This window comes from Oncorhynchus masou, chromosome 29 (genome assembly GCF_036934945.1).
Source record: "Oncorhynchus masou masou isolate Uvic2021 chromosome 29, UVic_Omas_1.1, whole genome shotgun sequence".
Classification (NCBI taxonomy): Eukaryota; Metazoa; Chordata; class Actinopteri; order Salmoniformes; family Salmonidae; genus Oncorhynchus; species Oncorhynchus masou.
In genome coordinates, this window is record NC_088240.1 from 41,622,948 (window position 1) to 41,647,399 (window position 24,452).

General features: G+C 42.8%; 1 protein-coding gene across 1 annotated transcript in view; it reads right to left on the reverse strand.

The window, feature by feature from the left end:
* The window catches only part of LOC135519716 (aspartate--tRNA ligase, cytoplasmic-like), a 31,859-nt gene that overhangs the window by 6,963 nt on the left and 444 nt on the right, over window positions 1-24,452 (reverse strand). Inside the window, 9 exon segments of the mRNA XM_064944946.1 lie at window positions 137-196; window positions 1,193-1,273; window positions 1,550-1,652; window positions 6,852-6,954; window positions 8,080-8,172; window positions 9,501-9,525; window positions 9,527-9,559; window positions 9,746-9,775; window positions 16,180-16,282. Coding sequence (XP_064801018.1) covers window positions 137-196; window positions 1,193-1,273; window positions 1,550-1,652; window positions 6,852-6,954; window positions 8,080-8,172; window positions 9,501-9,525; window positions 9,527-9,559; window positions 9,746-9,775; window positions 16,180-16,282 — 631 coding nt within the window.

A 24,452-nucleotide genomic window follows, 5' to 3' on the forward strand; every position in this document is an offset into this window, starting at 1 on the left:
TTACATCTCATCATCACAATATTTTGTTGATACAAATGTAGCGTCTTCAAACCCAATTTGAATCTAGAATAATTAATTATATGTCTTTGGAAAGAATGTAACACTGGTTGAAGTGTGATAGTGTAGTAGAACTTACCCTGAGATCAATGACTCGGTTGTCCAGCCTGGTGTCCTGGTTGACCGTCGCTCTTCCATCCTGAGTAAACACATAACGCCAACATCATTTGACCACATTACAAAACATTTAAAAGTATTAAACACATCTGAAGTATATGGGAACAAACTATTGGACATGTGTGAAAACACAGTAGGACATTGAAATATAATGTGCGACATGATCTATGTGTTCTAATGTTTGTTTATTCCCTCCCCTATTTTTAAACCTTATTAACCTGTTGTTTTTTTTAAATACACTAATACAACCAATTTACAATCCAATAAAGCAGTAAAAGAGCACCGAAGCTCCTAAAATGTTACATCACAGGTTGTCAGGCTTTACTGGAGCTTCCGTGGCGTTAAAACAAGCTGTGAACAAGCTCCACACATCCAGCTCATATTGAATCAGAACATGAAGACGGAGACACAGACCGAGTCCAGTCCAGAGCCTCCTCCCCAACGGTAGTTCCTGTAACTGACAGACAGAGAGACTTCCCCAAAGACAAAACCTTAAGACACAACTGCCGTTGGGGTTGGCTTACTGCATAAACACTGACACACTTCAGCTGTCTCTGAATTACACTGGAGAGTAGACCCTTAATACAGATACGGACTGACAACATGGCTCCCTAGTGGCGCAGCGGTCTATAGCACTGACTCTCAGTGCTAGAGGCGTCACTACAGACCTTGATTCGATTCCACGCTGTATCACAACCGCACGTGATTGGGAGTCCCATAGAGTAGCGCACAATTGGCCCAGCGTCATCCTGGTAAGGGTTTGAACGGGGTCGGCCGTCATTATAAATAAGAATTTGTTCTTAACTGACTTGCCTAATTAAATAAAGGTTCAATCAAATAAATGCCAGTATAGAACCAATACTATTCAAAAACAACAGCGGAAGGCCTTGAGGGTGTGTACATATTTTTCACCAAGCATCAGGACGGAGGAAGTTCTCTGGATGAAATTAGTTTGACCTTTTATCAGCTAAGAAGAGCTGCCTGCACGAGGCCCAAGAGCCCTGGCCCTCATCCTCACCTCATCCCCCTCTCCTTCCGGCCTCACGCAATCCTCCAGTTGCAGGGGCAGACGAGGCTCGGCCTGGCTGACGACAAAAATCTGACACAGGAAAAGAAGGTGAGATTTTTCTTTAGAAGGGAGACATTTGTTCAACTAGATTCACAGTTAGAAAGTTGCTCTAAACTCACAGTACTTTCCAGGTTCAACTGCTAGGCGGAATGGAAAGTACCACAATTCCAAAAAGAGAAAGCAGTCAAAAGAAGTCGTAGACTGATATCTTTGAACCAGTAGCTTCTCTGATTCACGGCTGTCCTCCCTCCGTGTGCATGTCTGTCGGTCTGTGGTGTGGTCAGACAGAGCAGAAGACAGACCTACCCTCTCAATGTGCAACTCCACATCCTGCTGAGAGCAGCTCTCGATCGTCTGCTCCACCTTCTTCACCACCGCCTCCACATCCACAATGCTCTCCTTGTTGATGCTGCAGACGGGGGGACGGGGGGTAAAGAGGCACAGCCCTTATCAGTCTACACAGATCAATTGAAGTCAAATGAGTGGGAGTCAGAGCAGTTGGTATACACGATATAAAGAAACAAAATACAAAAATGATGGCTACATAAATTCACCTGATGCTACTCCTCCTGAGGCAAAATGTCACAGGATAATGTTGTTTTGATCCACGGTTTCCATGGTGTCAGACATTCTTATTATCTTTTCATTTAATCATCCGATTGCGACAACGTGCAAACACCAAACATCACAGCTATGAACTACAGTAGAACACCAGTGGTCACACAACAATAAGACCGAGGTTAAACAACCCTCTGACAGACATGCTGAGTGACTACCAGAGCAGGCCACTGCTATCCTATCCCACTGTCCCCAGGAACCCCCAGGAGAGCCTCATAGAAATATGAAGAACTGTCAATACCAACTGTCACATAGCACGGGGCCAGATGGAGCAAGCCCAGTGTGATCCTTCACCTCTTCTCATTAAAAAGCAGTAATGAGAGACAGGAGCGTTGTGAATGGTAAACCCAGTCAGTCCACTGCAGCTGCCTCTGTCAGACGTTTCACACTGTGTGTGTGTGGGGGGGGGAATCAGCTAGACAAATAAAAAGCCCACATTAATAAGCTCCTCCCTCTAACACCTGGCCAGCCTGCCCAGGGACAATGAACACTGCCCATCAACTAATATGAGTAAGTCATACAAGTAAGTCTTGATTACCTAGACTACTGTCATGTCCATGGGGTGTACATGTGAGTCATCTTGATGTACACCACAGGAGATCCTATGGTCTGTTCTGGCTCAGACAAGGCAACTGACTAGGCTGTGTCTTATATAAAGATATGTGAAATCGATTGTGTAATATTATGTTCTAGTAAGAGAAAGTTAACCAAGATACTTTGGTGCAGAGGATACCCTAACCCTAATTTAACTCGGCATGAGGAAGTGGAAATACTATACGTGACACAAGCATTACACGCTCTTCCCTATAGGTCACCAGTGGCCTGGCTTAACCTCTTGATGATTACGAAAAGACCCATGTGACCCAGAAGCTTACTCAGCTTCCCCAGAATTCAATCAACATAGAACATGTCCAACAGCTAGAGTTCATTAACTGTTTAAGGCCAATAGTTGTGATTATTATTATTTTTTTAATAGTTGGGAAAAGTACAATATGCATTGTGTGGATTGAAAAGATTGGGGAGCAGGATGTTTAGATCTCTGCAGAAGCTGCAGGCCTCAACCCGATCTGTATCTCAAATGGCACCCTATTCCCTATGGGCTCGAGTCAAAAGCAGTGCACTTTATAGGGAATAGGGTGACATTTGGGACACATCCCGAATATACATTTGTCTTGAGTGTGTTTTGATGTAAGCTGGTTCATGACAGACGTTTCATCATGGATTTGGTGGTTGTGTGCAATAACTGCAATACAATAAAGTGCTGAATCAAAACAACTATTTACACAAGCAAAGTAAAAACAAAAATTATTTTGGAGCAATCGAGCCACAGGATTTAAAAAAAAATACATGATCTGATAGTCTCGATCTAGCCAAAGTGTGAGGAAGGGTGTTTGAAGGTACGGGTGAATGAGTGGTAGCGATGTAGAGCACAAACAGGGACCATTATTGTCCTTAAACTAGAAAGAAAAAAATGTAATAGGAACTAAACAGGCAGAAACTACGAGGGGCCTACCTGAATTTGTCTAATAACAAATGATTGAAAACAAAAACAGTTGCAAAACGTTTTGCTACAGCGCACACCTGCTCTGAAGCAACCTCTTGATTGTATCACAGACACGGGGATTGAGAGGAAACAGTGAGCAGTTAAACCACTGACACAACTTACAAGGTCAGAGGGTCCTGTCAATGAGGTGACTGTTTTGACCATGTGACCTTGGCCTAGATAACATGTGGCCTTTACTACTGGAGACACTGTCATTTTTAGAGACATGTTATTGACACGGAAGCACTACTGTAGCTAGCAATAAAGTGTAGGAGCAATTGCTAACTAACTGTAATCAATTTTAACTGTGGGGCGGAACAATTCACTAATTTACCGTTAATTAGTCTCCAAAACGTCTCCAGTAATGTTAACTTTTTGACGTTTGTGACGTTACCACCTTCCAAGCATATTGGACTGACCTACTGATCATACAAGAAATGGCGTTGGGCCTATAGAGTCCTTCCATTTATACTTCATTCAGCGTTTTTCATTGAAGGGTTTTAAGAGGCATTCATTAAGTGTAATCATGTCAACTTAGAGATTAGAACATGTTTGACAAATCTGGCTGGAAAAGTGCAGTATACTCATGCTGTTATGCTTTTCATAAAGGCCTCCAGTAGAAGACTAAGTTGAGTCTGACCCATCGGTGAAAGCAACACTGACCCCACCGCTTGTGTCACGTGCGCAGAGCGTTGCAAAATAAATTTATGCATGTGTGTTATTCAATCATTATGCGTGGCCAGGCGCAAAAATAGAAATAGAACCTATTTGTGACGCTCAACGAGCTGCAAGTCCGGCCTCTCCCATCTCCTCATTGGTTTTTAAAAGCATATACCCATGTGGGTGATTGAAAGATGAACTGGTGTCCACACTCCAGTCAGTTGTACAGTCTTGGCCACAAGTTGAGAATGACACAAATATTAATTTCCACAAAGTTTGCTGCTTCAGTGTCTTTAGATATTTTTGTCAGATGTTACTATGGAATACTGAAGTATAATTACAAGCATTTCACAAGTTTAAAAGACAACTACATGAAGTTGATGCAAAGAGTCAATATTTGCAGTGTTGACCCTTCTTGTTCAAGATCTCTGCAATCCGCCCTGGCATGCTGTCAATTAACTTCTGGGCCACATCCTGACTGATGGCAGGCCATTCTTGCATAATCAATGATTGGAGTTTGTCATAATTTGTGGGCTTTTGTTTGTCCACAAGTTCTCAGTGGGATTAAGGTCGGGGGAGTTTCCTGGCCATGGACCCAAAATATCGATGTTTTGTTCCCCGAGCCACTTAGTTATCACTTTTGCCTTATGGCAAGGTGCTCCATCATGCTGGAAAAGGCATTGTTCGTCACCAAACTGTTCCTGGATGGTTGGGAGAAGTTACTCTCGGAGGATGTGTTGGTACCATTCTTTATTCGTGGATGTGTTCTTAGGCCAAATTGTGAGTGAGCCCACTCCCTTGGCTGAGAAGCAACCCCACACATGAATGGTCTCAGGATGCTTTACTGTTGGCATGACACACGACTGGTAGCGCTCACCCGGTCTTCACTGGACAAGCTTTTTTCCGGATGCCCCAAACAATCAGAAAGGTAATTCAGAGAAAATGACTTTACCCCAGTCCTCAGCAGTCCAATCCCTGTACCGTTTGCAGAATATCAGTCTGTCCCTGATGTTTTTCATGGAGAGAAGTGGCTTCTTTGCTGCCCTTCTTGCCACCAGGCCATCCTCCAAAAGTCTTGCCTGCTGTCATTCCTGAGTAAGCTCTGTACTGGTGGTGCCCCGGTCCCACAGCTGAATCAACTTTAGGAGACGGTCCTGGCACTTGCTGGACTTTCTTGGCCGCCCTGAAGCCTTCTTCACAACAATTGAACCACTCTCCTTGAAGTTCTTGATGATCCGATAAATGGTTGATATAGGTAATCTTACTGGCAGCAATATCCTTGCCTGTGAAGCCCTTTTTGTGCAAAGCAATGATGACGGCACGTGTTTCCTTGCAGGTAACAATGGTTGACAGAGGAAGAACAATGATTCCGAGCACCACCCTCCTTTTGAAGCTTCCAGTCTGTTATTCGAACTCAATCAGCATGACAGAGTGATCTCCAGCCTTGTCCTTGTCAACACTCGTACCTGTGTTAACGAGAGAATCACTGATATGTCAGCTGGTCCTTTTGTGGCAGGGCTGAAATGTGGTGGAAATGTTTTTTGGGGGATTCAGTTAATTTGCATGGCAAAGAGGGATTTTGCTATTAATTGCAATTCATCTGATCACTCTTCATAATATTCTGGAGTATATGCAAATTGCCATCAATTTGCAGCAGACTTTGAAAATTAATATGTGTGTCAAAACCTTTGGCCACGACTGTAGTAATGCATCGTAAAGTTGGTTTCCAACCGCCATATAAAGTCCAAAGAAGTAAAAAAGAAGCCTGAGGAAGGAGGAGAGATGACGAGAAAGGAATATGGCTTACCATTTTATCTGTGGATTAATTGTCTGAGTAGAGGACCTTGTGTATTTCAGGCATAATAACAACCAAATGTTTATATCCCAGGACAAAATAACTAGCAACAGCAAGCTAGCTAGCTAAATTGCCATACATGTTTAATGCTTTTCGACCTGTCCCCCAATTAATATAATTGGTTCAAAGTTTGTTTTGAAATTTCAACCTGCTTGTCCTGATCTTTTCTGATCGTGTCAGGTTTGGTCAGCATGTAAGCCAGAAAGGTAAATAATAAAATAGTAGGGCTACACTGTACCGGTTGAATATGTCACAATAATTAAAATAAAGATGTCAAGAAAAATAGATTTAGAGCCTACAGTTATCATTACCGCAAGTCACCCGCATGAAACATGTGCGAAGGGACTTGAAATCATGTGGAATACTCTCAGAATGCGGTGTGGTTCGACGATAACAGTGACATTTTTCAAAGGCAGAGATGAGTGGCTGAAATGCGCCGACAGTGGATGCTTTAATTCAGGTTTCAAGTGATAGGCAATATTCAATAAACTTTTGGGTGTTTTATTAGTTTGCAGTGATTGTATGGCAATCAGATGAAAACAGCGTGACTGGTTACGTTAATGCCACATTAAAAGTTAATACTTTTAAAAATGGTAAACAAACTTTCAGACCCATAGATATCCTATTATATTAATAGGGATTCTACATGTAATTCTGTGTTTCTGCTCCCCCAAAAACTCCAAATTGGAGGACCCAAGAGTGATTAATGATGCTCGGGCTCTTCCCATCTGATCTACTGTATTTACTCTTATCTGGGCAGAAATGGCTCCATTAAACACTGCTGTATCCCATCTGAAAGTGGCCACTTTTGTCATGAGGTGAAAAATGATTGATTCCTTCAGAATGTGTGAAAATGGATTGGGCCCATTAGGAGCCAGCTTTTCCCACCATTGTTTGTCGGGGGCCTACAGGATATTCAGTCTTGTACTCACTTGGCGGCAAACTTGACCATCTGCTTGCTGGCACGCTCCCCCACGGCGACCAGGGCCTGCACGTTAAACTGCTGCTGACGCAGGACCAAGAAGCACTGCTTCCCTAAAACGATGACAACAATACAATAGGCATCAGCAGGGGCCCTCTCATTTTTGGCTAGCAACTCCTAACTCACTTGTCAAAACAGGTGCCACGGTGGTTCTATACAATGCCATGTCACTCTCTCAGGCCAACACGTCATACCTGTTTAAGATTCCACTTCTCACCCATTAAAATGCTTTTCACAGCATTTCCAGGTAACTGTCAGAACCGTGAACAGACAACCCTTTGAAGAAAGGTGTATGGAAGGAGGCTGAGAGCTTATTCCCAACCAAACACCTTGAGACTGTGTAAACCAGGTTTGTCTACCATCAGACACCACCCAAGTGCTTTGATGTGGTGTCCTCTGTTCATTGGCTGGGGGGGGGGGGGGGGGGCTGTAATCCCCAAAAGCAGTCACTTCATCCCAGTGTAAATCAGGATGTTATTCTGCTCTTAAGGACATCCTTCACTGTGGAGCTGAATGAAGGTTGAGGAAAATGGATTTTGACACGGAAGTTGTCCTGGAAGGAAGCCGTAACGATATCATCATAACACGATGGTTTATTTATTAGCATATTGTTAGCACAGTTGTGTACGTGCTGGATGTTTCGAATAATTTTGGATGGAATCCGACAGTTAGTCAAGGCTCAATGAGTTCATTGTATTATAGCCTCAAGCTCTGACAAGTTTGGAAAATAACAAGTTAACCCACATTTGAGGTTCCATTTAAATAACTGAGCTTTGGTTGGAGTTTTCAAACTTTTCAAAAAGAGACTTGCATGTGCTTGTGTAATGAATCTATAATAGCAAAAACATTGCACTCCACAACCCCCATCCCCTATGTCCCACATCACCAGCAAATAAGGTAAAAACCTCAAGTCTGGTGCCATACTGTGATTTTCCAAGATTGTGCACAATTCTTTTAGCTTTTTGACCTTCCATATTTGCCAACCTGAGGAGAGTTGACTGAAAAAAACAAAGCTCTTCTCTGAATAGAGATTATTTGGCCCAAGGCCAGTTGGTAATCTTTTTGGTAAACCCCAAGGTTCAGTTACGGAGCCATTTAGATTAGAAGGCTGGCTGTGTCCTGAGGACTAAAGGGAAAATATGAGTGATTGGGAGCTGGACAAAGATGGAGAATCTCACCTTTAGCTCTGCTGGTGTGAATCCGGGCACGCACCCAGATCAGCTGGCCTGCCTTCTCAGGTGTCAGCTCATGGACACGCACCAACCCTCTGTCTGGCTCACAGGGAAGAAAAGTGTGCCTTTCAAGAAAACTTCAAAGACCATATATATACCTCCTTCCCCCTTCTGCCCACACACACATTCACACAAAGAAGCTCATGGGTTGTTCCACCAATTCGGTGCCCTTTGAGAAGTGTAACTTAGTTGTTGTTTTTTAAAGTCAGTCATAAAAAGCACATATTCAACTTCACAAAAAACAAGTTTTTCCATCTCAAGTGGTTAAATAAAAAAATTACTATAGTAGGCCTAAGTGCCAAATAAAGTAACAGCCATAAATCCCCTCTTGACAGGGGGAATGGAAACGTGTGTGCTACAAGGAGCAGCAATTGAATGTAGTTTTCCACCACAAAACTGAAGGAAAAAAAAAAAAGAGTAGACCCAGCGCACCTGGTTTTACACTATAATTTGACTATTAGATGTTCAAATGTTTAACATTTGAAAAAGGAATAGTTTCACCATATTAAAACGAGAGTTCAGTTCACGTAACAGGGTGACTTTAAAATGAGGGACAGATGTAAACGAATCACAGTAAATAAAATAATCATCTTTAAAATGAGTGTCAAAGCAACAAAATAACAAGGGCTTTACAATGGTGAAACTTGAAGACATTTTGGGATTAAGGGATTACGTTAGCAAGCCGTTATTCATAGAAAAAAAATGGATCGATTAAATTATCCATGTGGTCTATATTAAAAAGGGCACCTAATTTAATATAACAGGCTTTTAAAATGCAATATCTGTGTGCAATTTCTCCTTAAAATATCAAAGGGACGCAAAAGGCACCCTATTCATGGAAAGACACTCATATTACAAGGAGAGTAGAAAGTCACAAATAAGAAACACTCTGCGGCCCTGCGTAGAAGTCGCCCCATTCTCTGTCTTATGACAAATGAACTCCACTTTGCCCTGTGTCACTGATGCATGCTTAACGTTACATGCACCCCGGTGGCAGTGAGCCACCCATTTGGTTGAACTTGATTCCACCCACATGTAAGGCAGGCTGTCTCGCGCCATCTTTCCTCATCCCTGTGAACAAGCATGCAGGTGGGAAGGCAACTTTGTTGTATGCCATTGGAGCTGAAAGAGCAGGCAGACAACCCATCCGTCACATTTATCTGGGAGTTATGGCACGCCACAATCATCTTTGATATCTACGCCGTCTTTACTACTGCCACTACTGGCGCCATGTCACTGAGTCACTCCGATATAATCACGTTATCTATATTACCTAACAGTAGGGGCTGTCGAAAATGGGGATATCCTCTGTAAATAATATGTTGGAACAAAGAAGAGAGGAGTTAGTTGTTGACTGTACTACTGACCCAGTTTCTGCTGGGACTGTACCATCGGAGGGTACACCGTACCGATCCTTGGCAAAATCCTGATGAATAAGAGAAGAGTTCATCTGCTAAGCATTTAAATACAGTAGCTTTATAGGAAACATCACTAGAGGTGCATACGTTTTGATTTTAATTTGATATTGCGCCATATAGAAAAAGGTGTAAATAAATACTTCATATCTGAAACTAATTGAAACATGGAAGAATTGATCCTCAAGGATACTTACATAGTCATCTGTGCTTTGTTGGTCAGCAGACTGAAAAGAAAAGGCAAATCAATACAGTGGAACATAGACCCTTACATTGCATTTAAATAATGGTAAACTGCCTTTATTAGGAACAGCAAGTGGACTGATTATCTGTGCAACAACGTCTTGGCGACCTTCATGCAAAATCTCCATACTATGAAAGTTAGCATTAACGGTTAGGCTACCATTTCATTTCCCATGCAAGTTGATATGTCTACGGTGTTGGCTGGTGGAATAGAGGGAGAATGAGTGGAATGGCCATGTAAGTGGATGGATGCTTTCACAGTTTCTAAGATTCAAGGGAGAACATATTCCATCTGAAATATAGGTTACTTTAAGTGTTTCCCCTAAGATATTTTTCAGCAGCGGCGGCTGACACCATCTGAAATAACTGATGCGTGCCACTGCACTGTAGGGAGATGAGGAGCAAGTTGTGGCTGTGAGCTCACGGGTCTTATCTGCGCAACTGCTCACCCTGTTTGCAACTAATATAAGTTGTAACTTGTTACTATGATCTTAAAAGGGTAGGTAGCATAAACGTAATCACATAACATACGGATTTCCATTCGTATACGCATCAAAAGTCGCAATGCAAAGTTACACCTCACTTTTACATTTAAAAAAACAAAAAACATTTTAGTTAATACATAAAAACGATCCAAATTCAGAAGAAATGCCAAAAAAATGCAGTTCCGGGGAAGGTGGTGTAATATGGACCCGGTAAGCCAGCCTCCAACAGAAATAATTTCAAAATGTATAACTTCAAATTAAACCAAATCATTTGCACTCACGACTAGTCGATTCAATTTTATTTTCAGAGAACTTACAAGCAAATACCTTATTAAATTTGTTGTTACAAATCAACTTGCAAGGTTGCTAGCCAACTAGCCTGCTAACGTCAGCCCTACTAGCCTGCTAATGTTAGCACTACCAGGCTGCTTACATTACGTTAGCAACTTGCTGACTCATGTAGTGCTATCAAATGATAGACACATTCAAGAAAATCAAATACATTAAATCATCTAACCAGTTATCAAAGAATATTAGCTATATCTAGTTGTCTTAGCCAGCAAGCTAGCCAGCCTACTAACATAATCTATTTTGCCAACTAGCAATTAGCCTAGCCAGCCAAGCCTCACGATTATAGTCGGAATGCAAGAGCCCTATTACTGGAGACCAGCTAGAACACCGCTAACACAACTCAAACTCAAAGCAAGGACTTACAGATTGATAGCTGGGGCCATCCGAAGGGAAAAATTGAAAAGGGTGCAGGTGTAACAGTATAGCTTCTGTACCTCTCCTCGCCACAACCTGGGCTCGAACCAGGGACCCTCTGCACCCATCAACCACAGTCACTCACGAAGCATCGTTACCCATCACGCCACAAAAGCCGCGGCCCTTGCAGGGCAAGGGGAACCACTACTTCAAGGTCTCAAAGCGAGTGACGTCACCGATTGAAATGCTATTAGCGCGCACCACCGCTAACTAGCTAGCCGTTTCACATCGGTTACACAGGCTGAGTTAACTACCAAAGCCAGGGGGAGGCAGGCGGTTCACAGGCCTGATGGAGAGTCAGGGAAATCACAAATAGATTCCAGATGTCCATCAGATGGCACGAAAACGTACAATCCCTCCATCAGTGCTCAGACTGTCCGCAATAGGCTGAGAGAGGCTGGACTGAGGACTTGTAGGCCTGTTGTAAGGCAGGTCCTCGCCAGACATCACTGGCAACAACGGGCACAAACCCACCGTCGCTGGACCAGACAGGACTGGCAAAAAGTGTTCTTCACTGACGAGTTGCGGTTTTGTCTCACCAGGGGTGATGGTCGGATCTGCGTTTATCGTAGAAGAAATGAGTGTTACACTGAGGCCTGTACTCTGGAGCGAAATCGATTTGGAGGTGGAGGGTTCCTCATGGTCTGGGACGGTGTGTCACAGCATCATCGGACTGAGCTTGTTGTCATTGCAGGCAATCTCAACGCTGTGCGTTACAGGGAAGACATCCTCCTCCCTCATGTGGTACCCTTCCTGCAGGCTTATCCTGAAATGACCCTCCAGCATGACAATGGCACCAGCCATACTGCTCGTTCTGTGCGTGATTTCCAGCAAGACAGGAATGCCAGTGTTCTGCCATGGCCAGCGAAGAACCCACTTCTCAATCCCATTGAGCACGTCTGGGACCTGTTGGATTGGAGGGTGAGGGCTAGGGCCATTCCCCCCAGAAATGTCCGGGAACTTGCAGGTGCCTTGGTGGAACAGTGGGGTAACATCTCACAGCAAGAACTGGTAAATCTGGTGCAGTCCATGAGGAGGCGATGCACTGCTAAACTTAATGCAGCTGGTGGCCACATCAGTTGCTGACTGTTACTTTTGATTTTGACCCCCCCTTTGTTCAGGGACGCATTATTCCATTTCTGTTAGTCACATGTCTGTGGAACTTGTTCAGTTTATGTCTCAGTTGTTGAATCTTGTTATGTTTATACAAATTAAGTTTGCTGAAAATAAACGCAGTTGACAGTGAGAGAACGTGTCTTTTTTTCCCTGAGATGTATAGATATATACACACATACATACATGCATACACACACACACCGGACAATTTACATTGACTGCACTGTTGGTAAAGGGATTGTATGTAAAGCATTTGACTACACTTGTATTCAGCGCATGTGGCAAATAAAGTTCTCATTTGGCACACACACACACAACCAGTCAAAAGTTTGGACACCAACTTATTCCAGGGGTTATCTTTATTTGTACTATTTTCTACATTGTAGAATAATAGTGAAGAAATGAAAACTATGAAATAACACATGGAATCATGTAGCTACCAACAACAACAAAATCTAAATATAATTTTAGATTCTTCAAAGTAGCCACCATTTGCCTTGACAGCTTTGCACACTCTTGGCCTTCGCTCGACCATCTTCATAAGGAATGGAATGCATTGCAATTAACAAGTTAATTTGTGGAATTTATTTCCTTCTGAATGCATTTGAGCCAGTCAGTTGTGTTGTGACAAGGTAGCGGTGGTATACAGAAGATAGCCCTATTTGGTAAAAGACCAAGTCCATATCATGGCAAGAACAGCTCAAAAAGTGAAGAGAAACGACCGTCCATCATTACGTAAAGACATGAAGGTCAGTCAATCCGGAAAATGGCAAGAACTTTGAAAGTTTCTTAAAGTGCAGTTGCAAAAACCATCAAGCACTATGATGAAACTGGCTCTCATGAGGACTGCCACAGGAAAGGAAGACGCAGAGATCTCATCTGCAGAGGATGAATTCATTAGAGTTCACTGCACCTCAGATTGCAGTCCAAGTAAATGCTTCACAGAGTTCAAGTAAGACATCTCAACATCAACTGTTCAGAGGAGACTGGGTGAATCAGGCCTTCATGGTCGACTTGCTGCGAAGACACCACTACTAAAAGGACACCAATAATAAGAAGAGACTTGCTCAGGCCAAAAAACACAAGCAATGGGCATTAGACCAAAGGAAAGATTTCCACTGGTCTGATGAGTCCAAATTTGAGATTTTTGGTTCCAACCGCCCGATCTTTGTGAGAAGCAGAGTCGGTGAACAGATGATCTCAGCAATGTGTGGTTTGCACTTTTAAGCATTGAGGAGGTGGGATGGTGTGGGGGTGTTATGGTGATACGGTCAGTGATTTATTTAGAATTCATGAAACACTTAACCGTCATGGCAACAACAGCATTCTGCAGAAATACGCCATCCCATCTGGTTTGCTCTTCGTGGGACTATCATTTGTTTTTCAACAGGACAATGACACAACACACCTCCAGGTTGTATAATAGCTATTTGACCAAGAAGGAGAGTAATGGAGTGCTGCATCAGATGACTTGGCCCCCACAATCATCTCAACCCAATTGAGATGGTTTGGAATGAGTTGCAGAGTGAAGGAAATGCAGCCAACAAGTGCTCGGCATACAGTGGGGCAAGAAAGTATTTAGTCAGCCACCAATTGTGCAAGTTCTCCCACTTAAAAAGATGAGAGAGGCCTGTAATTTTCATCATAGGTACACTTCAACTATGACAGACAAAATGAGAAAAATCCAGAAAATCACATTGTAGGATTTTTAATGAATTCATTTGCAAATTATGGTGGAAAATAAGTATTTGGTCAATAACAAAAAGTTTCTCAATACTTTGTTATATACCCTTTGTTGGCAATGACAGAGGTCAAACATTTTCTGTAAGTCTTCACAAGGTTTTCACACACTGTTGCTGGTATTTTGGCCCATTCCTCCATGCAGATCTCCTCTAGAGCAGTGATGTGTTGGGGCTGTTGCTGGGCAACACGGACTTTCAACTCCCTCCAAAGATTTTCTATGGGGTTGAGATCTGGAGACTGGCTAGGCCACTCCAGGACCTTGAAATGCTTCTTACGAAGCCACTCCTTCGTTGCCCGGGCGGTGTGTTTGGGATCATTGTCATGCTGAAAGACCCAGCCACGTTTCATCTTCAATGCCCTTGCTGATGGAAGGAGGTTTTCACTCAAAATCTCACGATACATGGCCCCATTCATTCTTTCCTTTACACGGATCAGTCGTCCTGGTCCCTTTGCAGAAAAACAGCCCCAAAGCATGATGTTTCCACCCCAATGCTTCACAGTAGGTATGGTGTTCTTTGGATGCAACTCAGCATTCTTTGTCCTCCAAACACGAGTTGAGTTTTTACCAAATAGTTCTATTTTGGTTTCATCTGACCATATGACATTCTCCCAATCTTCTTCTGTATCATCCAAATACTCTCTAGCAAACTTCAGACGGGCCTGGACATGTACTGGCTTAAGGGGGACACGTCTGGCACTGCAGGATTTGAGTCCCTGGCGGCGTAGTGTGTTACTGATGGTAGGCTTTGTTACTTTGGTCCCAGCTCTCTGCAGGTCATTCACTAGGTCCCCCCGTTTGGTTCTGGTATTTTTTCTCACCGTTCTTGTGATCATTTTGACCCCACGGGGTGAGATCTTACATGGAGCCCCAGATCGAGGGAGATTATCAGTGGTCTTGTATGTCTTCCATTTCTTAATAATTGCTCCCACAATTGATTTCTTCAAACCAAGCTGCTTACCTATTGCAGATTCAGTCTTCCCAGCCTGGTGCAGGTCTACAATTTTGTTTCTGGTGTCCTTTGACAGCTCTTTGTTCTTGGCCATAGTGGAGTTTGGAGTGTGACTGTTTTAGGTTGTGGACAGGTGTCTTTTATACTGATAACAAGTTCAAACAGGTGTCATTAATACAGGTAACGAGTGGAGGACAGAAGAGCCTCTTAAAGAAGAAGTTACAGGTCTGTGAGAGCCAGAAATCTTGCTTGTTTGTAGGTGACCAAATACTTATTTTCCACCATAATTTGCAAATAAATTCATTAAAAATCCTACTATTTGATTTTCTGAATTTTCTTCCCTCATTTTGTCTGTCAGGTTGAAGCATACCTATGATGAAAATTACAGGCCTCTCATCTTTTTAAGTGGGAGAACTTGCACAATTGGTGGCTGACTAAATACTTTTTTGCCCCACTGTATGTGGAAATTCCTTCAAGACTGTTGGAAAAGCATTCCAGGTGAAGCTGTTTGAGAGAATGCCAAGAGTGTGTAAAACTCATCAAGGCAAAGGGTGGCTACTTTGAAGGATCTAAAATATATTTTGCTATGTTTAACACTTTTTTGGTTACTAGATGACTCCATGTGTTCTCATTGGTTGATGTCTTCACTTTTATTCTACAATGCAGAAAATAGTAACAAAGAAAACCCTTGAATGAGTCGGTGTGTCCAAACCGGCGGCAAAGATTTAGCAGCGGCGGGGCACAACTGCTAAATGAATTTAGGAGAAACACTGCTACTTCATAAAAGCATCTGAACTGAGATTGTCCCTAATGAGAAAATGACCCTGTCAACTGGGTTAGGGCAGGGATATCCTTGTCCCATCGTGCTCTAGCGACTCCTGTGGCGGGCCGGGCGCATGCACGCTGACACGGTCGCCAGAGGTACGGTGTTTCCTCCGACACATTGGTGTGGCTGGCTTCCGGGGTAAGCGGGCATTGTGTCAAGGAAGCAGTGCGGCTTGGCTGGATCGTGTTTCGGAGGACGCACGGCTCTCGACCTTCGTCTCTCCCAAATCCGTACGGGAGTTGCAGCGATGGGACAAGATTGTAACTACCAATTGGATACCACTAACTTGGGTAGAAAAAGGGGTAAAACAAACAGCATAAAAACAGTTTAACTTTCCCTCACTTGCTTACGATGCAACACTGATACCCGACTTAAGAAAATGGCTCTTTGTTTGAGTGGGAAAAACACAAACCAACGACAGGAATTGCAAAACAATGGACCCCCCCCTTCGCCCGATTGTGTCAAGTCACTGAGGGGCAGAGAGGCATACAAAACCCACTGACCAGTTTGGCCTGCTTCTCAGCCTTCTTAGCAGCTTTCTCCGCTTCCTTCTGCTGTTTCTTCAGGCCTTTCTTCGACGGGGCCTGGTCCGCCTCCTCCACGACCCTGCAACAGGAAGTCCAGACCAATGCAAAACATAAGTCAACAAGCTACCTACATTTTTGGGGGCTTCCTGTAGGAAGTTTTTGACAGCTGGGAAAATGTATTCCAGCCATCACCACCATCTCTGAATGTGGCTAATGGCACAGGTTGATGAGCCATGTTTCTGTCCAGGCTAACAATAAACATAGCTACTGGGGAAAAATTAATCACTTAAAATTCAAGGTCAATATGATTCATACGGACTACAAGGGTGTCTAGACTTTGTTATGACTACAGGAAGCACCAAGGAGTGGTAGGCATAGGCGATTTGTCTCCAGACTGAGATCAAAGATTCCATGAAAAATAAGAACTTTGCACCACCTCAATAATATTTCTGCGCATGTTGCACATCCACAGCAGGAGGTATTTTTCTCATCCACAACCTGTGATTGTGCCGGGTTGTGTCATTGTACTCCCTGACAGTAAGCGTCTACAGGAAATAACACTGATCAAAAGGAGAACTGTGACATAAATAGCAATATAAACAACAATTACAACAGCAACAGATGGCGTTAAGCAATGACTTCAAAAGAAGGACCTGCCAGTGTTTTTACAATGTTTTCCCTTCACTTGTTTCCTGTCACAAAGGAAATCATAATAGGCATTAAGCAAAGGCAATCCTTCACCGAAACTCAAAAATCTTGATGTTGAATCTTAAACATTTTCAAAATACCATCCTTATCTCCTGTACTACTATTAAAGCAACACCTGGGAACCATACGAGTATGTCAACAGAGTCAGGATGAGTGAGGGCAAATAAGCACATTCACACCTATATACATATCCAGTGGCATTAACACACAATGAGGAGAGGAAGAAATGGTGGTAGGACCCCTGACCAGGCTGCAACTGATTTAATGGCATCTAGCATCACTGATAACATAGGCAGTTTTTCATAATGATGATAGAAAAAGGGACATTTGAGAGGTTCTCGAAAGAAATTGATGCTGGAGAGACAATACTGTTTGTGTAAACTTGATCACATTCCAAGTGCTAGAACAGATGTCGCATTTGGCCATGTTTTTGAAACTGAAATGCTGAAATGTATAGCCATTTTCCTTATATTTGAGACTTGTTTAATTGAGGTTTTACCTGAAATTACACTAACAGTCTGATACATTATGAAATTGGCACAATAGCTGCCGCCTGCCAGCTGCACTGAGCCACGGAAAACTCTAGAAAACCATTTCTGCCACCATTTCTTTAAAAACATATTGATACGATCTTAAAATGTTGACATAAGCAAGTCATTTGTGATTTCAGAGTTGGCACCACAGGTACCAGAGTGCTGGGAGGGGGAGGGGGGGGGGGCATTGTTTTCCTGAGGACCAGAGTTTCCCCTGATCTGGTAGTCTAACATAACCAGGTAAAACTCCAGGTATAACATAGTAATAATTCAGCAGATGCAACAACCCAAAAATTGTTTTATATAAACTATGATGGGACTCAATATTTTTATAATTAGGTAATATGGAGAGAAAAATTAAAACATATGGAAAAACTCCTGGCCCTAGGGAGGATGAAAACATTAAAATCCTATCAAACAAATCATGAGGCGAATCAGTCTTAAAAAAACAACAGCAATTTGTCCTTCTTTTCAATGGTTTTCTGGCAATATTTTTTTATTAAACCAAATCAAAATTGCCGGGGCAAATGGCAGCTTGCCACACGTTTGCCGGCGGCCCTGCTGTGCTGATCCCTGCAACGTGGATAGATGGAAATCACCACACAATGATGCAAATTAAGAAACAACCTGTACGACCTATATTCATTTTCTTTTTGGGTGGCGAGAATGGGTTTCCATGTACAGTGCATTCGAAAAGTATTCAGACCCGTTGACTTTTTCCACATTTTGTTATGTTACAGCCTTTTTCTAAAATGTATTCAATTGTTTTCCCCCCCTCATCTACACACAATACCTCATAATGAAAAAGCAAAAACAGATTTTTAGAAATAGTTGCTCCCAAGCTCCGTCAGGTTGGATGGGGAGCGATGCTGCACAGCTATTTTCAGGTCTCTCAAGAGATGTTCGATCGGGTTCAAGTCCAGGCTCTGGCTGTGCCACTGAAGGACATTCAGAGACTTGTCCCGAAGCCACTCCTGCATTGTCTTGGCTGCGTGCTTAGGGTTATTGTCCTGATGGAAGGTGAACCTTCACCCAAGGCTGAAGTCCTGAGCGCTCTGCAGCAGGTTTTCATCAAGGACCTCTCTGTACTTTGCCTCGATCCCAACTAGTCTCCCAGTCCCTGCTGCTGAAAAACATCCCCACAGCACGATGGTCACCACCATGCTTCACCATAGGAATGGTGCCAGGTTTCCTCCAGACGTGATGCTTGGCATTCAGGCTAAATAGTTAAATCTTGGCTTCATTAGACCAGAGAATCGTGTTTCTCATGGTCAGAGTTGTTTAGGTGCATTTTTGCAAACTCTAAGCGGGCTGTCATGTGCCTTTTACTGAGGAGTGGCTTCAGTCTGGCCACTCTACCATAAAGACCTGATTGCTGGAGTGCTGCAGAGATGGTTGTCCTTCTGGAAGGTTCTCCCTTCTTCACAGGGAAACTCCAGAGCTCTGTCAGAGTGAACTTCAGGTTCTTGGTCACCTACCTGACCAAGGCCCTTCTCCCCTGATTGCTCAGTTTGGCCAAACAGTGAGCTCTAGGAAACGTCTTGGTGGTTCCAAACTTCTTCCATTTTATAGTGATGGAGGCCACTGTGTTCTCGGGGACCTTCAATGCTGCAGAAATGTTGTTGTACCCTTCCCCAGATTTGTGCCTCCAAACAATCCTGTCTCCGAGCTCTCCTTTGACCTCATGGCTTAGTTTTTGCTCTGACATGCACTGCCAACTGTGGGACCTTATAGACAGGTGTGTGCCTATCCAAATAATGTCCAATCAATTGAATTTACAACAGATGGACTCCAATCAAGTTATAGAAACATCTCTAGGATGATCAATGGAAACAGGATGCACTTGAGCTCAATTTTTCAAGTTTCATAGTTTTCAAACATTCTCAAAACCTGTTTTCACTGTCATTATGCGGTATTGTGTGTAGATTGATGAGGATTTTTCCCCATCCATTTTAAAATAAGGCTGTAACTTAACAAAATGTGGAAAAAGACGAAGGGTCTGAATAAGTTAGCTTATAACAGTGAACCTTTTTTGTTGGATACACATAAGGCAATGCTAGGTCTTGTAGCATATTTTGATTAAACTATCCCCAAGTCAATGGAATTGCAAGCCTCTGCATGCACAGTGCATTACTCCATCACATGTACAGCTGATTCTCAAGATCTTCAGCCCACACTACTACACTGTCTGAGCCAAGGACTACATACTTTCTGATAACGATATTGTAATGTATTGTTGTATTGTTATCAGAAAGCACATAGTCCTTGGCTCAGACAGTGTATTAGTGTGGGCTCAAGATCTTGAGAATCAGCTATACATGTGATGGAAGAATGCACTGTGCATGCAGAGGCTTGCAATTCCATTAACTTGGGGATAGTTGTAAGGTGAATATAATTTATATGACATGTTTTGCTAACTAGTAAATAGTAGTCTACAGCAAAGTGTATTTAAAACATTTCCAACTTGTTAATTTCTGCTCATTAGTTTTTGCTACCATGTGGGTTTTAGCTTGCTTGAGCCTGCTAACTGAGTGTTAATTTACCTGTTTCCATACGTTTCATTTTAAAACATTTATCTTACAAAGGAGTTGTTTAATTTAACTGCTTAACTATTTATCTGTACATGGAATTTTACTCTTTTTCTTCTAATCTTTACAGGAAAGGGCACTGAGGTGTGGAGACAATTCACTGCAGCTAATGTAGAAGGAAAAGCTGTGTACATTTGCAAATACTGTGCCAAATCATATGTGACGAATGCAACAAAGATGTAAAATAATCTGGCCAAGTGCATAAACTTCCCTCAGGGCTCACAACAAGCAACCTCTGACAAAAGTGCCTCTACTTCTATTCGAGGTGAAAATTATGAATCAGACACCTTATCGATAGCAACAGCTCATGGTCCTCCTGAAATCCGAAGTTGTTTTGACTCAATGGAGGAACATAGTCAGAGAAATGCTGATTAATGTCTTGCTCGAGCTGTGTATGCAACTGGTTCCCCTCTGATGCTCACAGGCAATGTGTATTGAAAGAGATTTCTGAATGTTCTTCATCCAGCATTCACCCCTCCAACCAGACATGCTTTATCTACTCATTTGCTGGATGCAGAGTTCAGAGTTCAAGTGAAGGTCAAGCAAATCATAGAGAAAGCAGACTGTATTGCAATGATCTCTGATGGGTGGTGAAATATTTGTGTGCAAAGAATAATTAACTACATCATCTCCACCCCTCAACCAGTATTCTACAAGAGCACAGACACAAGGGACAACAGACACACACCGGTCTCTACATTGCAGATGAGCTGAAGGCAGTCATCAATAACCTTGGACCACAGAAGGTATTTGCACTGGTGACAGACAATGCAGCGAACATGAAGGCTGCTTGGTCTAAAATGGAGGGGTCCTACCCTCACATCACACCCATTGGCTGTGCTGCTCGTGTATTGAATCTGCTTCTCAAGGACATCATGGCACTGAAAACAATGGATACACTCTACAAGAGAGCCAAGGAAATGTGCTTAGATTGTTGGACTAGTAACCGAAAGGTTGTAAGATCGAATCCCCGAGCTGACAAGGTAAAAAAAAAGAGGTTGTTTTCTGCCCCTGAACAACGCAGTTAACCCACTGTTCCTAGGCAGTCATTGAAAATAATTTGTTCTTAACCGACTTGCCTAGTAATTTTTGAAAAAATGGTTAGGTATTTCACATACCTAACCATTTTTTTAATGTTTACTAAGTTGGGGTCATCTAGCAGAAATCTACCTCACTAAGCAAAGTGAGAAGGATAAGAGCACCACATTGAAGCTGACCAGCAACACCAGTTGGGGTGGTGGTGTTGTCATCATGTTTGACAGTCTCCTGGAGGGGAAGGAGTCTCTCCAAGAAATGGCCATATCACAGTCTGCCGATATGGACAGACCCATCAAAAGGATACTCCTGGATGATGTATTTTGGCAGGGAGTGGTAAGCAGCCTGAAACCTATAGCAGTAGCCATTGCATGGATTGAGGGAGACAATGCTATACTGTCTGATGTTCAGACTCTGCTTGCAGATGTAATAGAAGAAATCCATACTGCCCTAACCACTTCACTGTTGCTCCAAGCAGAGGAAACTGCAGTTCTGAAATACATCCAAAAGCGTGAAGACTTCTGCCTGAAGCCCATATCCGCCCCAGCATACATGTTGGACTCCAAGTATGCTCGCAAGAGCATCCTGTCTGGTGCAGAGATCAACAAGGCCTATGGTGTCATCACTACTGTGCCTCGCCATCTTGGCCTGGATGAGGGCAAGGTTCTTGGCAGTCCGGCGAAGTACACTTCCAAGCACGGGCTTCGGGATGGAGATGCAATATGGCAGATATGCCAACATATCTCATTAGCCACCTGGTGGAAGGGACTTTGTGGATCTGAGGATCTTTCCCCTGTTGCCTTCATCATCCTCCAAATCACCCCAACATCAGCCGCCTCAGAGTGCAACTGGTCCTTGTTTGGGAACACACACACACCAAAGCACGCAACAGGCTGACCAATACAAGGCAAATGTGAGGCTTTTTGAGCTTGACAACTAGCAAATACCTCTACTTATGATAAGGTAAAATGTTTATATCCAATGCAAAAAACATCTACATTTAAATGGTATTCATATTAATTTGCATATATTTCCGGTAATTCCCATATATTCCCACGGAAGGTTTCCACCTCTGAATATTCCCCATAATGTGCAACCCTATTCCCATGCGTAGCCTCCTGGCTAGTGGCTGGCTATTGTGACATTTACGGTACTTTTGAGTTGCTTCGCAAGAAGGTCAACCAAACCTTCTAAGTGTATATTATGTAAATAAAATTTTCTTCCCGACAACTCGATTCAGTGAGAATAAGCCCATATTCCTCCAAATGAAAGACTCAGAGTCAGTGTGACTACTTCAACATGTGCCATCATGCAGAGACTATGGGTTATTTTACAGAAAACAAAGGAAGAAATTTGATGACTGATTATGCACCCTACTCATTTCGGATTTTCCTCATATATAGGCCTATTTTAACATTTTTATCTACACTTTTTGGGACACCTGGGCCATGTTCAGTTACAAAAACCTTGCAGATATATTAATGGAATTTCTATATATATATATTTTTTTTTTTTACCTAGGCAAGTCAAATTCGTATTTACAATGACTGCCTACCCTGGCCAAAACCTAATCCGGACGACACTGGGACAATTATGCGCCGCCCTATGGGACTCACAATCACGGCTGTTTATGATACAGCGTGGAATCGAACCAGGGTCTGTCGTGACGCCTCTAGCACTGAGATGCAGTGAAGAAACATCTGGAACACCATGGGCCAAAACAGTGCTTGAAAATTGTGTTGCATCATGCAAGGAACCACTTCAAAAGATAAAAAGCATTATTATCACTAGTATTGACAATGGAAGGCTGCTGGTCTCTGATCCCATGTATTATATCTCCTGCCTTTGTTGCCTTGAGAAAGGCACTAACCCCCCTCTCCCAAAGTAAAATACTGCACTGATAGGCTACTGTATAAAACATGTGGTCAACCCTCTATCTGGAGAGCTACTGGGCGTGTAGGCTTTTGATCCAACCCTGCTCAAACACAGTCAGCTTATCAAGGGACTGCTGAGCAGCTGTTTTTTTTTTTGTCTTTATAAAATAATTCCCTCATTCAATTACCAGGGATCAAATGGCTAAGGTGGGCGACTTCAAAGCAAGGTAGCTAACTAAGACACGTTTCTCTCTGTTACTTGTCAATTAGGCTATTTTAATAATTTAAATCGTTTTTAGAATTATATGGCCAGTATTGAATAGAGGAGAATCCCAGCTTTCCAACGGTGTCAGAATTATTTCAACACCCAATTTAGAGACGTTTTTTAACCGGAGTACTCAGCATTGGTTTCAAACTGTGCACCCATATTTGCGGTTGTACACGAGTGCCGGGTGGGAAAGTTATTTAGGACATTGGACATGACATTAATATATGCTAATACGTAAATAGTTAACCAGCCAAACTACACAATGTGTTTTGAATTGGCTATCTAGTTAAAATAATGATATACAATAGACTATCTGCTGCTACAACGTCTCTCTCGCCTCTGGCAAAAGCTCACTCGCACTGGCATGCATGCAGGTGACGCAAACACCATGACCTTTTACAGCTATAACTGGGGAAATAACTCACTAGCAATGAATAGCAACAAATATGCGCAAGCGGCTACCGTGGCTCGGATCTCAAAAACGCATCTTGCGACGACATGATTGAAAGACCACTCGTGCCTGTCAACGCAGGCCTAAAATAATTCTACTGTGATGCGCTCTGCAGAGATTGGGGGGCCAGTGCACAACACACCGCATCCAGAGGTAACTTTGATCAGATTTTTTTTTTTTTTTACTTGTCCTGTCGGGCAACTTAAATCTATAATCTTCTCAACTGACAATTTGTTTAACTTGCCTCGGCAAGTGGACAAACGTTAATGTATGCTATACAATGTCCAACACTGGCTGTCAAACAGTGATCTCGACTTGTCAGTTTATTTCTGTCCCAAAATCAATTGTAATGCTTCCCCTACACTTGCCTAGCTGTTTTAAGGAAAACACTGCACTTTATGACATGGTTGTGCACTCTGACCCGAGCAGAAAACTGTCACTGGTCAAACAACTGGGGGAATGTGTATGGATGGACCGGTTATGGACACGTTCCCTTTTGCAGAGCCTTTTCAACCACACTCAATAATGAATGGCACATGTCATGCTACCTTTCTCACAAATAGGTTTTATACGATATACCGGCAGTTATCATTTATTTTGAGTACGGAGACATGCAAATTGCGAAATGAAAGTTCAACCACTAAATCAAGGCTTTGTTTTAACTAGCAAGCTAGCTACCGAACTAACTACAAGGTTCAGCACGCATGAAAAGCAGCTGTTAGCGAGCTAAATTAAGTGGCATGTATTATTGAGCATGATGGCACGGTCAGGGAGCATTGGCATGTAATGGTG